This window comes from Rhinolophus hipposideros (genome assembly GCF_964194185.1).
Source record: "Rhinolophus hipposideros genome assembly, chromosome: 13".
Taxonomy (NCBI): Eukaryota; Metazoa; Chordata; class Mammalia; order Chiroptera; family Rhinolophidae; genus Rhinolophus; species Rhinolophus hipposideros.
In genome coordinates, this window is record NC_138059.1 from 39,191,053 (window position 1) to 39,209,403 (window position 18,351).

Sequence of the window (18,351 nt, forward strand, 5' to 3'; positions counted from 1 at the left end):
ATTGATGACTGTTATGTCTTTTTGTTGTATAGTCCCCTTTACCATTATGAAATGTCCATCTTTGTCTCTTATCTTTTTCACCCTGAAGTCTGTTTCATCTGATATCATTATGGTTACACCTGCTTTTCTCTGGGTACCATTTGCTTGGAGTGTCAATTTCCACCCTTTCACTTTGAGTCCATGCTTGTCCTTGTAGCTCACATGTGTCTCTTGGAGATAGCATATGGTTGGGTTTAGTGTTTCTGATTCAATCTGCTACTTTGTGCCTTTTTATTGGTGAGTTCAGGCCAGTTACATTTAGGGTTATTATTGATGCGTGAGCATTTTCTGTCATTCTATCTTTAGTTTTTGGTAAGGCTGTGTCTCCATTGTGTCTTTGCCTTTTTGTTGTTGTCTATTATTTCTTTCTGGTGGTATTCAATGATGTTTCCCTTTGTTTCTTCTTTTATTACAGTATATATTTCAGTTCTGGATTTTTTTGAGTGGTTACTCTTAAGTTTATGTAAAAGAAAGTTTGATATTTAGAGTATTCCATTTTCTTCAGCACGCTTACTTTGTCCATTCCCATATTCCGTTTCAGGTCTTTACTCTCCCTCTTTTTATGTTGCCAAAAATTTTCCCTGTTGATGGTGGTCGAATAGCCTCCTTTAGTATTTTTTGTAGTGCAGGTCGTGTATTAGAAAATTCCCTCAGCTTCTGTATGTCCAGAAAGGTCTTTCTTTCTCCTTCATATCCAAAGGTAATCTTTGCTGGATATATTATTTTTGGCTCATGATTTCTCTCTTTCAACAGTTTGAATATTTGATTCCACTCCCTCCTGGCTTGTAGAGTTCCTGCCGAAAAATCTGATGATAATCTAATGGGCTTTCCTTTATAGGTTAATGTCTTCTTTTCCCTGCCTGCCTTGAGGATTCTTTCTTTGTCGTTGATTTTAGACAGCTTCAATACAATATGCTTTTGGGATTGAGGTAATTAAGTGTTCTATTTGCTTCTTGGAGTCGAGGATCCAGTTCTGTCCACAAGTTTGGCAAGTTCTCATCTACAATTTATTTGAATATATTCTCTGTTTCCTTCTCTCTTTCTTCTCCTTCTGGTATGCACATTATTCTTATATTGCTCTTTCTGATAGAGTCAGAAAGTTCTTGTAGAGTTCTGTATTTGTTTTAAGTGTCAAGTCTCTTTCTTCTTCCATCTTTGTAATTTCCAGGTTTCTATCTTGGATGTCACTGATTCTTTCCTCCATCTGGTCAACTGTACTATCTAAGCTGGTTATTTCATTCTTAATTTCTTCTATTGAGTTCTGAATCTCCAGAAATTCTCTTTGGTTCTTTTTAAAAATTTCAACCTCTTTCGTAAAATGCTCATGTTGTTCTTTGATTGTGTTTCTGAGTTCATTAAATTGCGTTTCTGTGTTTTCTTGCATCTCGTTGAGTTTTTTCAGAACTGCAATCTTGAATTCTCTGTCATTTAAGTCACATATTTCCATATGTTTAAGTTCCTTTTCTGGAAACTTTTCACTTTCTTTTTGAGCTATCTTGTTGCCTTGGTTATTCATGGAAATTACTGATTTATTATTTCTCTTCCTAGACATCTACAGGAGTGGCTTCTGCAAAAGGTTGATAGGAAGAGGTCTTTCTTTTGTTTTCCAATACTTGGTAGCATGTTTTATTTTCTCTCTGATTGCAGCCTTTTTTTCCCCTCTCACACAGTAGTGCTAGGTTTTCTCTGCACTATTCCAGCTTCTCACACAATGAGGGGATTCCCTGGAAGATGGGTTTCTCCTCTGTTAACAGTTTGCCTGGGTCATAGGGCACCTCATTCCTGTGGGTATGCCAAGAAATTTTGAAGTTCCAAAGCTCTTCCTGCACCAGATTCAGAGCCCCTATGTTTCAGCAGTTCTGTTTACTCCTGCAGTTATCCGCCCAGATAGGTGGGGCCAGTGGCAGGGTAAGTTGTTAGAGGTGGCCCAGAGCAGTGGCGGCGACCACCACCACAGCCGATCCCACTTCCCTCCTTTGCCGGAACTAGTTGGGCTGCGAATTTGTGTTTGTGGTCCACAGTTCTCAGAACAACAAATATTCTGTTCTTTTGATCTGACACTGCTACTGTTCCATTTCTAGCACTGGGCAGGTGGTGGCGGGGCGAGCTCTGGGAGGCTGGGGAGGGCGCGGCTAGTCTCAGTGCCTAAGGCTTCCATTCTCCTCTTGGCAGTGAGGGTTTAACCCACCGTTTTCAGCCTTCTTCCCTCATTCTTTTTTCCAACGTCTCTGCCGTGAGCGTTGGGTTCAGCCGTGTAATATGCTGCCCCCTCAGCCCTCTGGACCATAAGCGGAGCCCGAGCAGTTCAAATTCTTCCCTCTCTCACAGCTGCGTTAGTTCCAGGATGCAGCGAGCTTGGAGCACTGAGCTAGGTCTGCATTCTGTGCCCACAGGGCTCCGTCTCTGCACTTTTCCCTTCCCTCCTCCCCCGCTTGCGCGATTCTCCCGCCTTTGGAGGAATTCAGTAGTGGGCCTCTTCGTCTTGCCTGCCTGTCTATCTTCTGTGCAGGGAGTCTTTTGTGGAGTTATTGTTGTTTGATTAGTTGTAAATTCCAGCGGAGATTTACAGAGGCTCACCTCAAGGCGCCATTTTGATGACGTCTATCTGGTTGGAGCATTTAATCCATTTACCTTTAAAGTCATTATTGATAGGTATGTAGTTATTGCCATTTTGTTATTTGTATCTCTGGTCTTCATTAGTTAGGTTGTTTCATCTTTCCTCTGCTTAAAGAAGCCCTTTCAACATTTCCTGCAATGTTTGCTTGGTGGTAATGAATTCCCTTAGCTTTTTCTTTTTTGGGAAACTCTTTATCTCTCCTTCAATTTTAAATGATAGCCTTGGTGGATAAAGCTATCTGGGTTGTAGGACTTTTTTTTCATCACTTTGAATACCTCATGCCCCTCCTTTCTGGCCTGCAAAGTTTCTGTAGAAAAGTCCGCTGATAGTCTAATGGGAGTATCCTTGTAAGGAACTCACTGTCTGTCTCTCGCTGGGTTTAGGATTCTCTCCTTGTCTTTAACCTTTGCCATTTTAACTATATGTCTTGGTGTGGCCTGTGGGTTCATTTGGTTAGAATTATCTGCACTTCCTGGGTTTGTATGTCAATTTCCTTCACCAGGTTAGGGAAGTTTTCGGTCATTATTACTTCAAATATGTTCTCGATTCCTTGTTCTCTCTCTTTTCCTTCTGGTATTCCTATGATGCAAATGTTGCATTTGATGTTATCCCACAGGTCTCTTAAACTATTAAACTTTTTTTAATTCTTTTTCCTTTTTGTTGTTTTGATTGGGTGATTTCTGCTACCTTGTCTTCTAAATTGGTGATTTGATCCTCTGTTTCATCAAATCTGCTGGTAACTCCTTCGAATGTGTTCTTTATTTCAGTTATTGTATTTTTTTAGTTCTAACTGGTTAAGTTGTTTTTTTTAATGATTTCTGTATTTTTCTTTACATTCTCATTAAGTTCCTTAAACATTCTTATAATCAGTGTTCTAAACTTTGTCTCTGTTAGGTTGGTTACCTCTATTTCATTTAGTTCCAATTCTGGAGGATTTTTTTGTTCTTTTATTCAAGACATGTTTCTTTATTTCCTCATTCAGGCTGACTGTGTTTGCTTTGATGTATTAGGTAGATCCCCTAGGTCTCTTAGTCTTTCCTGGGTGGACTTATGTAGTATGTGTCCTTTATATTTGAATTGCACAGTCTCACTATTCTCCCGTTCATGTGTTCCTGAGTTGTCCCTTGTGTTGTGTATATTCTCCTGTTGAAGTTGAGGTTTAATTACTTTTGGCTTGTCAGTAGGTGGGATTGACTCCCAGGCTGACTAGCTGTGAGAATTGGCTATGCCCTCAGTGTATGAGCTGCTGTATGAGGCTTGGCCCCTCTGGGCTCTTGTGCCTGTAGAGAAATCCCTTTGGGTGTGTCACTTGTAGGTCAAACCTGGCAATGCTCTGGTATGGTCTGGAGTTGGCCTCTGGGCGTGTTGATTCTTGTGACTCTTAGGCTTGGTCCTCATGCCTAGCAATTTCAGAACAAAACAAACCAACAAGTGCAACAATGACTACAACAACAATGACAACAAAAAACAAGTATGCTCACATATGAAAACAACCAACAACCAGCACTCAACACACAAAAAAATATCAAAAATACAAACACAACAGCAAAAAAAAACAAAAAAAAAATAGCAACACCAAAAAGAAATAGTCAATGCAGAAAAATGAAAAGAAGGAGGAAAATTACAGCAAGAAAAAGGAAAAAGAAAAGAACAAAATAAGGGGAATATATATATTATTGTTTCTTAGATACACACACGCATACACACGTATATATATATAAATGATAATAATTAAAAAATAAAAAATAAACAGTACCAGTCTTGGCTTAAGTCTACGAAGCTATCTCCAGGATGTTCTGTGCTGTACAAAAACTCCCCTGTGTTTTATGGAGACAGAGCTGGCCACCTGGCATCCAGGGTGACTCTGGCAATGCAGTCCTTGATGGGTGGGGCTATGCGGTGTGGTTGTGAAGTTTTACAAAGTCAGTGCATTTTCTGCTCTTGCCTGCACAAATGCACACTGAAAGCACCACAGCCAGCAACTGGGAGGGGGGTTCTTCCATGTGCGCAGGTCTCCTGGGTCTTAAGGCACTTTTTCCATCAGGCGGTGTGGAGGGCATGAGATTTCTGAGCTTCTGAAAGCCCAGGGCTGCCTCTGCCACCTGCTGCTGACATCTGTATGTGTCTCCATATTTCTAATTGTCCTGCCAGGAGCCATCCAGAAAAGGTGGGGGCTGGGTAGGCAGTCGCCTTTGTCTCCCTGGCTAGCCCGCCAGTGTCACACTCATCCCAGCCTCTTCCCTAGGTCACAGCTACAAATGGGCTCTTTCCAGTTCTTGAGGGCTGCAGCTCCTCTGTAATCTGACACTACTCCTTTTTCCCATTCTGGGACTAGCTTAAATCTCTGGAAGGGCAGGGGTAAGGAGAGCTATGGGAGAATGGGGAGGAAGGGTCTAGGTATGTTGTTTTCTTTGTTTTCTGTCTGATCAAGAGAGCAGTTCTCAGTTGAGGTCTCTGCCTGGGATGCTGGGCACCACTGTCCTATATGCTGATACCTTGGCAGGACTATGGGGTGTAGGAAAAGAGCTCACAGCCTGGCTGCTGCGATCTGTGGTCTGCGTCCTGGGGCCCTGCGTCTCCACAGCTGCAGATGTGGCTCGCATCTCCACATCTCTCCCTTCCCTCTTCCCCTGCTTGCCCGGTTTGCCCACCTTCAGGTAATCTTTGTGCATGTGTTTTAGCTGTTCTGTGTGATGAACAGATAGAATCCTTTGATGAGTTATAGATGTTCAATTTGTAGTAACTTTCAGGGGAGAACTCAAGAAGCCCACCTCACTGGCACCATTTCTATGACGTTACCTCCTTGGTTAAAAATTTACCTAGTAATTTTATTCTTTTTTATGCAATAGTAAATGAAGCTGTTTTCTTGATTTCTCTTTCTGATAGTCTGTTATTAGTTCATAGATACACAACTGTTTCTTATATATAAATTTTGTATCCTGCAACTTTATTGAATTCATGTATTAGTTTTAATAGTTTTTGGAGGAGTTTTTCAGAGTTTTCTGTATATAGTATCATGTCTTCTATAAATAGTGACAGTTTTGCTTTCTCTGTCCCAATTTGAATGCCTTTTAGTTGTTTTTCTTGTCTCATTGCTGTGGCTAGAATTTTTTACACTATGTTGAATAAAACTGTTGAGAGTACGATTCTTTGTCCTGTTCTTGATCTTAGAGGAAAAGCTTTAAGCTTTTTACCATTGATTATGATGTTTGTTTTGGGTTTGTCATATATGGCCTTTATTCTGTTGAGGTACGTTTCTTCTATACCTACTCTGTTGAGAGTTTTGATCATAAATGAATGTTGAATCTTGTCAAGTGTTTTTTCTGCATCTATTGAGAGGATCATACAAATTTTATTCTTTGCTTTGTTGTGGTATCACATTATTGATTTGTGGATATTGAACTATCCTTGCATTGCTGGGATAAATTTCACTTGATTATGGTGTATGATCCTTTTAATGTATTGTTGAATTCTGTTTCCTAATATTCTGTTGAAGATTTTTGTTTATCAGGGATATTGGCCTGTAATTTTCTTTTTCTTTTCTTTTTTTTTCTTTTTGTAGTGTCTTTGTCTGGTTTTAGTAACAGCATAATACTGACCTCATAGAATGAGTTTGGAAGTGTTTCTTCTTCAATTCTTTTGTAATAGCTTGAGAAGGATAGATGCTAACTCTTTTTTAAATGCTTGGTTGAATTCACCTGTGAAGCTTTCTGGTTCTGGGCTCTTTTTTTGGGGGGAGAGGTGATTACTGATTCAATTTAATTACTAGTAATACGTTTGTTTAGATTTTATGATTCTTACTGATTCAGTCTTGGAAGAGTGTATGTTTCTGGGAAGTTATCTATTTCTTCCAGATTTTCCAATTTGTTGGTGTATAATTATTATCCATAGTATTATTTTATGATCCTTTGTATCTCTGTGCTTTCAGATATAACTTCTCTTTCATTTCTTATTTTATTTATTTGGGCTATCTCACTGTTTTTCTTGAGTCTGGCTAAAGTTTTATCAGTTTTGTTTCTTTTCAAACAAGCAGCTCTTAGTCTCATTGATCTTTTCTATTGTTTTTTAAAATTTCTATTTCATTTATTTCTGCTCTGATCTTAATTATTTTCTTTCTTCTGTTTTCGTTGGGTTTGTTCTTTTTCTAGTTCCTTTAGGTGTAGAGTTAGATTATTTACTTGGGATTTTTTCTTGTTTTTTGAGGTAGCCTGTATAGCTATGAATGTCCCTCTTAGAACTGCTTTTGCTGCATCCCATAAATTTTGAAAAGTTGTGTTTTAATTTTCATTTGTTTAAAAGTAGTTTCTGATTTTCTCATTCATTGGTAGTTTAGTAGCATGTTGTTTAGTCTCCATGTATTTGTGTTTTGTTTCCAGTTTTCTTCTTATAGTTCATTTCTAATTTCATGTCATTTTGGTCAGAAAAGATGCTTAGTATGATTTCCGTCTTCTTAAACTTATTGAGACTTGTTCTGTGACCTAACATGTAATCTGTCCTGGGGAATGTTTCATGTGCACTTGAAAAAAATGTGTATTCTGCTATTTTTGGATAGAATGTTCTGTATATATCTAACATAGTCATGTGGTTTTATGTTTCATTTAAAGCCAAAGTTTCTGAGTTGATTATCTCTGGATGATCTGGATGAGAGTGGGATGTTAAAGTCTCTACTATTATTATATTTCTGTCATTCTCTCCATTTGTGTCAGTTAGTATTTGTTTACAAATTTAGGTTCTCCTACGTTGGGTGCATAGATGTTTGCAAGTGTTATATCCTCTTGTTGGATTGATTCTTTTATCATTATGTAATGCCATTCTTTGTCTCTGTTTAGAGTCTTTGTTTCAAGTCTATTTTGTCTAGGTATTGCTATCCCAGCTTTCTTTTCATTTTCATTTGCATGATATGTGTTTTTCCATCCCTTCACTTTCAGTCAGTGTTTGTGTTTAGGTTGAAGTTTAGCATCATATGTATAGGTCTTTTAGCATCATATGTATAGGTCTTGTGGTCTTGTTTTCCTCAATACCTTCAGCCACTCTAAGTTTTTTGATTGGAGTAATTATTGATAGGTATATGTTTATTTCCATTTTGTTAATTGTTTTCTGGTTGTATTTGTAAATCTTCTCCATTCCTTTCTTCTTCTCTTTCTCTCTTGTGATTTGATGAGTTTCTTTAGTATTTAGATTCCTTTCTCTTTATTTTTTGTGTATCTATTATAAGTTTTTGGTTTGTGATTACCATCAGATACATATATAACAACCTTTGTATATAACAGTCTATTTTAAATTGATGGCTGATTAAGTTCAAATGCATTCTAAAAGCACTACATTTCTACACCCCATGTTCTATGTTTTTGACATCATCTTTTACATCTTTTTTTGTGTGTTTGTGTATCTCCCTTAAATAATTATTGTTAATATAAATGATTTTACTACTTTTGTCTTTTAACCTCCATATTAGCTTTATAAATGGTTGATCCACTACCTTTGTTACATTTTTGCCTTTGCCAGTGATTTTTTCCCTTTCATATATTTTCTTACATCTAATTTTGCCTTTTGTTTTACTGTTCAAAGAAGCTCCTTTAATATTTCTTGCAATGCCCATTTAGTGGTGATGTACTCTTTTAGCTTGCTTGTCTGAGAAACTCATTCTCTGTCCTTCAATTCTGAATGAAACCTTGCCTGGTAGAGTATTCTTGGTTGTAGGTTTTTCCTTTTATCACTTTGTATATATCTTGCCTTCTGGCCTGCAAAGATTCTGCTGAAATATCAGCTGATTATCGTATGAAGGTTACCTTGTATGTAACTTTTCTTTTCTCTTTCTGCTTTTAAGATTTTTCTCTTTGTCTTTAAGTTTTGACATTTTAATTATGATGTGTCTTGATGTGGATTTCTTTGGGTTCATAATGTTTGGGACTCTCTGTGCTTCCTGAACTTGGATATTTGTTTCCATCTCCAGGTTAGGGAAATCATTTCTTCACATAGGTTTTTCTGTCCTTTCTCTCTTTCTTCTCCTTCTGGGACCCCTGTAATGCAAATATTAGTAAACTTGATGCTGTCCCAAATGTCTCTTATACCCTCCACAGTTTTCTGATTTCCTTTTTCTTTTCTTTTTTGATTGGGTAATTGTCACTACTTTGTCTTCCAAATCACTTATCTGTTCTTTTGCATTAGCTAATCTGCTGTTGATTCCCTCTAATGTATTGTTCATTGCAGTTGTTGTATTCTTCAGTTCTTCATTGGTTCTGTTTAATATTTTTTATGTTTTTGTTGAAATTCTCTCTGCGTTCATTTATACTTCTCTCTTTTTTTGTTAAAGAAGGGCAAGTACTCTTATTTATTTATTTATTTATTTATTTATTTATTTATTTAGCGGAATATTGGGAACAGTGTTTTTCCAGGGCCCATCAATTCCAAGTTGTTGTCCTTCAGTCTAGTTGTGGAGGGCTCAGCTCAGCTCCAGGTCCAATCACTGTTTTTTCAGTCTTAGTTGAAGGGGGTGCAGCCCACCATCCCATGCAGGAATTGAACCAGCAACCTTGTTGTTGAGAGCTCGCACTCTAACCAACTGAGACATCCAGCTGCCTCTCTGGCAGCTCAATGGCAGCTCGTTGTCTTCAATCTAGCTGTGGAGGGCGCAGCTCACTGGCCCATGTGAAAATTGAACCGCAACCATGTTGTTCAGAGGTCATGCTCTAACCAACTGAACCATCCGGCCACCCCAACCCATACTTCTCTTGAGTTCAGTGAGCATCTTTATAATCATTACTTTGAACTTTTTTGTCTGGTAGAGTGCCTATCTCTATTATGTTTTAGTTTCGTTTTGTTTTTTTCTGGGATTTGTTTAGTACTTTGGTTTGAAATATATTACTCTCCTCATTTTGACTAAGTCTCTATGTATCTTTTATGTATTAGGTAGATCAGCGATGTCTTGCAGTTTTGAGAGTGCCCTTATGTAGAAGCTATCCTATGGAGCCCAGTGGCAAAATCACTCGTGGTAACCAGAGCCAGGTGCTCCAGGGGTGTCCATGTAGGCTGCATTCACCCTCAATTGTGGTTGTGCCACAACTGTTCTGGGTATGCTGTTGTCCAGGGCTGCCCACTGGCCTTTCTGGCTACAAGGCCTGTCCACAGCTGTTGTGGGTGCATTGGTGTATGGGGCAGACCCCTGCCTCAGCTGGCTGCTGTGTTCAGCCATGACTGCTGCTGAAGTGCTGGTGTGCCACGAAGTCCTCTGGTGTGGGTGGCTGTGAGACCCAGTCTGTACTGTTCTGAGTGCATTAGTGTGTGGGGGCTGGCCCCCCTGATTGGGGCACTGCTTTGGAGGGGCTCTGGGTCCACCAGGAGCCAGATTCCAGGTGCTAGAGGGTGGTCTGCTGCCTTCAAGGGGCTCTGAAGCCACCAGGGTCTACCTGCTGGGTACTGGAGGGAGGGTTGCTCCCTTGGATGGGGCTCCAGAAGAGCACACTGGGTGCTGGGAGTGGGGTGTCACCTTCGAGGGATTTAGGGGTTGTTCTGAGACTTCTATTGTATTGGAGGGTAGGGCACCACTTGGAGTGGCTTTGGTGTGTTCTGGGTGGGACATGAGGGTTGGGCTGAGTGGTTTGTCAGGGGAACTCTGGGGCATGGTAAACCATTAGCAAGTTAATGAAATGTCAGAAATGGTGCCCATCAGTGGTGGAGAAAGCTAGATGTATGTATAGTAAAACAAAAGCAACCAAGAAAAAATGGCTCCTGTCAATGCCTCCATGCCCAGAGAAAGTTTCAATAGATTCTTACTTCTCTGGTAAATGTCTCAAAATTAGTTGGTGTATGTGTTTCATGTATGACCCAGGCACTTTTGAAACTGCTACCTCTGTTCTGGGACTTGGAGTGATTAAGTTTGTGGGCAGGCCAGGCCCTTTAAAAGCAAAGTCTTGATTTCCCACAGCCTCTTAGATCTCCCAGACGCAAGTTTCACTGGTCCTCAAAATTAGATGTTCTGGAGCCTCATTTTACTGGTGCATGCCACCCAGGTTGGGGAGACCAACATGGGTCTTGGACCCATTGCTCTGCAGGGGGACTTCTGTGTCCATGATATCCATCCTGCTTGTAGGACATCACACTAAGGGTGTGGGTCCTAACTAGACTGCATCTTTGCCCCTGCTAATCATCTCAATATGTTTTTTTCTTTACATTCTCAATTGTAGATCATCTGTTCTACTAGTTCTCAGGTATAGTTCACACTATTATTGGTATGTCCATGGCAGGAGGTAAGCCCAGGATCTCCCCACTCTACCATCTTGATCAGGGTCCTTGCCATGATTCCTCCTCTGAACTTACTGCCAGGTTAATTTCCTTAAAACAACTCCCTTTTCCATATTGGTCTCTGGTTTATAATGCACATTTAGTGCTAAAATGACTAATATAATTTTGTAAGAGTTTAGAGATGGGAGAAATCTGAAAGGTTAGGTAGTCTACTCAAACTGGAACCAGAAGGAAGGTGCCAAAGAAAATGTGATATTTGGTGTGGAGACAGTGAAAGTAGACTTTAGGTAGATGAACAAGTCTGGGAACAGCTTTCTTGTTGTCCCGATTGGGATTGGACTATTTATTCTAGGGAAAGGAAAGGACTGGAATCAACATTTACTGAGTATGTACAAAGTTCAGGAACTCTGTCAGATGCTTAGGTTCTATATTCCTTGATAGACCCAGCAATAGCCACCAGCTTAGATATGACTTGGGACTTGGTATATATTTAGTAACAATGAGATAAGTGATGTTTTCTTATCCAAGAATCCCTTCTTCACCAGGACAATGAAACTTTGTTGAACCACAAACAAAAATGAAGTTGTATGAGTCATTTTTTTCCTACCAGAGTACAAAAGTTTATAAATGAATGTAATAGTATGTTTTAAGATTCCAGCTTTTTGACCCTGAGTTTTCTCTTTCAGGTATGATTTTAGCAGTTGTGTTTGTTCAAATGAAGAATAAAGGCAGAGATAATGTCGAAAATGCTCAGGCGTCTGAAGTCAAACCTCTGAGAAACTGAATTTGAAAAGGAATGTCTCCTTTGGTATTTTATTAATTTAAAGACATTTTGGAGAAAAGAACAAAGAGAAGTTTCATTAAAAGTTAAAAGATTAGGCTTGTCCTTTATTTTGAACAGAAACTCTGGTGTTATTAGCCTTCTTTAACTCAGTGTGGCTTATGTTACTCTTCATTTGAGATTTTTCCACTTGGAAATGGCACAAACCCACCACAGGCCACAAGGAGGCCTGCTGCAGAAACCAACACTGACAACATTTACTCACTACCCACCAAGCTTACATGCTGCACATGTTTTCTTTATGTGTATATTAATAAAATTTTGGTTATTGTATATTTAATATGAGGAAGAAAATAAGGAAGCATGAAAGAAGTAGTGACAAAAATCAAGAATAAAAATGTTAGCTGTAGTTATTTTTGTTTCCCAAATTTCTTTGGCTCTGCTTCCTGATTCTTCGCATTTGTTGAGAAAAGGGCTGGATAACAGTGGTTAACTATTGTTTATCAATATTACCTTGCATGCAGTAAGTACAAGCAGAGGGTCTACAATGAAATGAAAGTTCACCACTCATCACCATGGATTGAGGGGTTCAAGGCAGATATGCTAGGAATTTTAAAATTTTAAGTAAGAGGATCTTAGAGATGTGGAAGCATTTCTAGGCTCAGAGCTGTTGTATGACTCCTGATTTAAGCTTTGAAAGCACTCCACATTACACAACCTCTCAAAATTTTCTAGAATATTCTGGAAAAGAACTCATATCTAAAAAGGTGCTCTTACAATGATGGCTGAAGCAGGCCACAGAACTGTATTTCTCATAAATAATCTCTTTGTGAGCTTCTATTATATTTTTTAAGTCAAAAACAGAGAACAAAAGAAAATATTCAACTCTGTTTCTAAGACTTCAGTATTATTGCTTTCTTTTATATGATCTTGTGCTTCAAACTCTTTTACCTATTTTTGTTTGTTTGTTTGTTTGTTTTTTCACACAAGGCCATTGGAAGTCTCAGACTGGGTAAGGTTCTCTCTTGTATTACCACACATTAAAAGATAAAACAAAAGAAAACAAAATCCAAGAGCACCAAAAGCAAATTTACTTCACAAATTATACCCTAACCTAAGGAATAATCCAACTTTATCAGCAGCTTCTATAGGTATTTTACTGTGACTTGACATTTATGTCACTTTAATTGCATTATTGCTTGCCCTGCTTATTTTCATGAATCATATTATCATTACTGAAAGACCAAGAGTCTGAAGGCAGGTTTGCTGAGGTAGTCTCAGGAGATCTCTCCTGTCTTAATTTAATGTTGTCCTCTCCGGACCAATTTATATCACCTAATAATAGGCTGAACACATATAACCTTCTCATCTAAAATCAGTGATTAATATTTGTACTTCTTGTGCTGTTTCTTCTCAAACTTTGCGTCCTTCCATGACCAGATCCTAAGCTTTCTTAAGGCCATAAAGACCAGTTTAAATACTGGTCCCTCTGGGATGCCTTCTCAGATTTCCTGCAGGAGACCAGACCCATGCCCCACCTAAACTTCCACACTGTGGTTATAATACAACTTAAAAATATCATTTAAACTATTTTTAAGTGTGCAGTTCAGTGGCAGTAAGTAGATTCACATTGTTGTGCAACCATCACCGCCATCCATATCCAGAATTTTTTCACCTTCCCAAATGAAACTCTACCTATTAACTCCCTATTCCCTTCCTCCTCCCCAGCCCCTGGTAAGCACTATTCTAATTTACTGTGTCTATGAATTTGACTATTCTAAGCACCTCATATAAATGGAATTATACAATTTTTGTCCAAAATATCAATGTTTTAAAATACACTTTAAAATAGTAGCTGAGAGAAAAAAAAGAGAAAGTAGCATTCAAATTTAGAAGTTATCTCAAGAGAAAACTATCGCAAGGCTAATGCTATTTTTTATTTTTTGTGCACACATTGTATGCACTTAAATGTACATTTTATACACATGTGAAAATATCTACACAATATATACACAATGCACATGTGTTCCCCAAACACCACATAAACTGGCATTGTTCTCACATTTCTCCTGACAAAAGCATCTCATTCTGGCTTAGCGCCAAGAAGTGTCGTGAGGTGTTGAATGGCCAGCTGTCCTCAGTGGATGCATGTTAGAATCTCCTGGAGGAGTTTTTAAAAAACACTCATTCCAGGAACCCTATCTATAACTAAAGTAGCATTTTTGGGTAGGGGGCCCTACCTTTAGTATTTTTTAAAAATCTCTCCAAATGATTCTAATGTGCAACCACAAGAATTCTTTCTTCTTGTTCCAGAAGAATCCCCAGAGGGCCAAGTTAGTACCAGACTGCTATGGAATATGATCCTTTTTAGGGTCTGAATCAGCATCCTTCCTCAGAACATTGACTCCCCAACCCTTTCAACTTTCTGGGCACCTTTCACCTTAACCAGCCCTGCTCAGACCATTGTCCAGATACAAATACAGACCACAGCCCAGAGCTCAGGGGCCACTGTCAGGAGCTATTCTTCTGTCCACAGAGACCCTTCAACTAAGAGCAGCCTGCTGGGTTCAGACCCAGTTCCCTCTGCCACGACGTTGGAACCTGCGAATCCCAACTATGAAGCTGAGAAAAAAGAAGCTAGTTTTACCTGTAGGAGAGCAGCCCTCTTTTATGCCAGAGCTGAGAGCAATGAGCAGCAATGCTTCACTTTTTACTATAGATGCATCTCTCAAAATTAAAAAATACATGTTTGTGTAAAGTGATCCTTAAAAATACATGTAAAATACATGTTTGTGTAAAGCACAATACCTGACTTATGCTTGGAGAGTTGGCTATTTAAAGGAACATTATTGACAATGTAAAAAACAAAGAATATTTTATAATACAAACCATTACTTCATGTTTTATTGGTTTTCCATTCTCACATACTAGCACATGATACAAGCTCCATTTGACATTTCAAAACAATTTCCTCAGTATGAGCTATGTGTTACTCCTTTGTAAGCCATCTGTACTTTTAAAACAAGGAGGGTGACTTCCTGAGATGGTAGATAATTCTAAAGGCTAAGGGACTGCCCTGGCATCCAGGTCTAATAATGTCGATGGCTGAAGCACAAGTCATATATATGAGACGTCCATGAGTTATTTGTTGCCAACAATCACTGATTTCTTTGAACAGAAAAACCCTTCTTTTTCATATGATCCTTATCCTTGGAGGGCCAGCTGAGTGAGCAGTGAGACAGGAAGGCAAGTGAAGAAGGGGTAGGCTGTAGAAACAACTATTTATCTGATTGAGAGAGAACATTTCATTTTTTTCCACTGCAACAGTGAGTCCAGGGTTTGAAAGGCTACATTTAGAAGAGAAGGAGGGTATGCACATGGGATGTGGGAATAAAAACAGCATGTGGGTTTACCCAGCATTTTTAATCACTCTTGAATTAAGCATAGGACTAGGAGGAAACAGAATATATTGTTGGTAACAAAAAACAAAACTGGGCCCCTTTGGCTTCTGGCCAAGAAAAGAACACAAGAGCAGAATTTCCTGTGGCTGTGCTCAGGCACAACCAAAATAAAGCATGGCCTTGGTTGGTGGTGGGTACAAAGAACCAGGGAAATGTTTTTGAAACGATCAGGTCCACTGTGGGGCAGGAGGGGAGAAGCCTTGCCTGAGGTTCCCCACTAAATTTTGCTTTTTGCAGTATGATCTCAGCCTTCTTGGGGCGTGCAAAGAGGAAGTGATTTCCTTGAGTAAGCAAGTGTAGCTTGATGCATGCTCCCTAAAATCCTGGTGTAGTCAAGGGTTCATAAGGGTGTCCAAGAGAGTACTCAACCAGGAGCAGCAGTGACCAGATTCTTATCTTTGAACAAGAAAGAATTCAAGAGCAAGACAGATGCAGGAAAGCACAGGAAGTTCATTGAAACAAAAGTACACACTTGAGAGAGAAATACAGGTGGACTCAGAGATTGGGTTTTCATTAAGGAAGTCCTGACCATGGGCATTTATACCCCCCAGGGGCAGGATTTTGTAACATCCCATTGTAGAAACCATAATGTAAATGAGATTATGACATTATAATTAGCTAAAGGTTAAGTCCCAGTCAAGGGGATTAACCTTGCTGGGTGAAACTGGTTCTTGTTCTTCCCTGGCTTCAAGGTGCTGGATACAGTTACTTGTTACTTGTGTAACCAGTGAGGTGTCTCAGGTTGTATCCTGGAGGGGGTTGTCAATTTCCTAGGCTTCATATCCTGCCTTACTGGCACAGTTTATGCCAAACATGGACACTGGAATAAGGCTCCCATGGGACTTCACAATCCCATAGGGGAGACAGACCTGAACAGTTGTCATGCAACACAGTATCAAGTATCACCAGAGTGGAGCACAGGCACTGCTGCAGTGACAAAAAGAGGAGTGAATCAGCACTGCTTCCTGAGGTGTCTGCAAACCCCCCACAGAGGGAGTGGCACCCAGCTGCACCTTAGGATTTCTCCAAATAGAGAAAGGAAGGATGGAAATGGGAAATTTTAAGTATTTTAAGAGCCATTGTTGATAATGCTAATAATAATATAACAATTGCTAGTCATGTATTAAGTGCTCACTATGTGCCAGGTGTTGTGTTATGAGCTTTTCATGCCTCATCCTACGAGGTCTGACAATTAAGTTCATGAACTTGTTGCAACAATGTTGCTAACATTTTTTGATATCACAGGGATTATTCATTAAGAATTTGTACCAACTGGACAAACAAGTCCAAGTTTACTATTTGGAAGTGCTGAAAAGGCTAGATGACCTGAACTTTTCACCAATTCATGGCTCTTGCTTCACGACAATGCACCAGCTCACAGGCACTGTCTATGGGGGACAGTGCTGTTTTCAGCCAGTAAACAAATAACTGTATTGGAACACCCTACCTTGATCTGGCCCTCAATGACTTCTTTCTTTACCCAAAGATAAAGGAAATATTGGAAGGAAGACATTTGATGACACTAGGACATCAAGAGTAATACGACAACAGCTCTGATTGCCATTCTAGAAAAAGAGTTCCAAAATTGCTTTGAAGGGTAGACTAGGTGCTGGCACTGGTGCATAGTTTCCCAAGGGGAGTACTTTGAGGTGACCATAGTGATATTCAGCAATGAGGTATGTAGCATTTTTTCTAGGGTGAGTTCTCAAACTTAGTTGTCAGACCTCATATTTAATACTCAGAGAAACCCTATGAGAAAGTACTCTTACTAGGGCCATTTTACAGGAAAGGAACCCAAGGCTAAGGAGGTGAGATGATTTACCCTTCAATGCATAGCTAGTAGATAATGAGCCAGGATAAGAATCTCTGGCAGCCTGGCTCCCAACTTTCAGATTTTACCCACACTGCTGTACCACCTTTTAGAAGTAAATTAGTTTGATAACTCTGTGTTGCATAATTGAAATTTGCTAAGAGAGTAGAACTTACATGTTCTCACCAAAAAAATTGGGGGTAAATATGTGAGATGATGGATGTGTTAATTAACTTGATGGGGGGAATCCTTTCAAAAAGCACATGTCTATCAAATCACGTTGTACACTTTAAATATCTAACCATTTTATATGTCAATCATACTTCAATAAAGCTGAAAAAAAAGAAGAAGCGAATTAGTTATGAGATATACTTACCAAAGTTATTCTCATCCACTGAGTTCTTCATTTTCTGGGAGAAGCATGAATTGAGGGCTGATCATTGTCAAACACAAGAATTGAGGCAAAACCTTTGGGAGTCTCTACTCTGAATTTGATGACTGCTGAGTGGGAGTTTCTGGAAATGTTGGTGCATGACTGGAACCTCTCAATTCTTTCAACTGTTGAATATTTGCTGAAAGTTTAACCTGAGCAAAAGTCTGTAAGTCTGTGCTGGGCATCAAGGGAACTACTGAAGGAAGTCTTGGGCTTAGCACCAAATGTTGACTGACTGAAGTACAATATTGGGTCCCTTTGCAGGCCTGCCTTGTCTGGTCCCTGTTTTATCTGACCTAGTCTCCTGCCCCCATTGCTCACCATGCTTTAGTCACATTGACTATCTGCCACTTCCTTGAGGAGGCTGTATTCCTTCCACTTGTGTTCCTTTACATATGCCTATGCCTGGAACATCCTTCTATCCCAACCCCTTTCGTGTGACTGGTCTTTTCTCCTCCTTTAGGTCTCAGTGTTAAGGCTTTATCCTCAAAGCTGTCCTGCATGTTATTTTCCATCATAGCACCTGTTAATTTTGTTCCTAGCACGTTTTATAGTGTGTAATTATGTCCTTTATTAATTTACATCTCTAGGGGCAGAACCCTTGTTCACTGCTGTGTCCTAGCATTATGCATGGTACCTGGAATATAGCAGAGTCTCCATATTCAAATGGACAAATGGCTTAGCTTAGAATCTCATTGTGGAACCAAGATGTACATCTGTGACATAAAAAATCGCTGCTGAACTGATCAAAGAATGGAAAGATTGATGTGTGTGTGAAAACTGTCAAAGAGACATAAGAATTGAACAGGGTGGGCAGAACTCAGGGACTTAGGGATGATCAGGGAGGAAAAACCAGCTGGCGGAGAAAATCCAGTCAGTGCGAGGACAAAATACAGTTTTCTCTTCCTTTCTGGTTTGAAGCACCTTCATTTTCATTATCTGGAATCACCTGAGCTTTCCTTGCCTCCT

At 39.4% G+C, this 18,351-nt stretch overlaps 1 protein-coding gene across 1 annotated transcript in view; it reads left to right on the plus strand.

Moving 5' to 3' along the window:
* The window catches only part of CDH17 (cadherin 17), a gene marked incomplete at both ends in the record, with an annotated part of 135,961 nt that extends 124,280 nt beyond the window's left edge, over positions 1-11,681 (plus strand). Inside the window, one exon of the mRNA XM_081070799.1 lies at positions 11,584-11,681. Coding sequence (XP_080926925.1) covers positions 11,584-11,681 — 98 coding nt within the window. The remainder of the gene's footprint in view (positions 1-11,583) is intronic.
* Between the last annotated feature and the right edge of the window lie 6,670 nt (positions 11,682-18,351).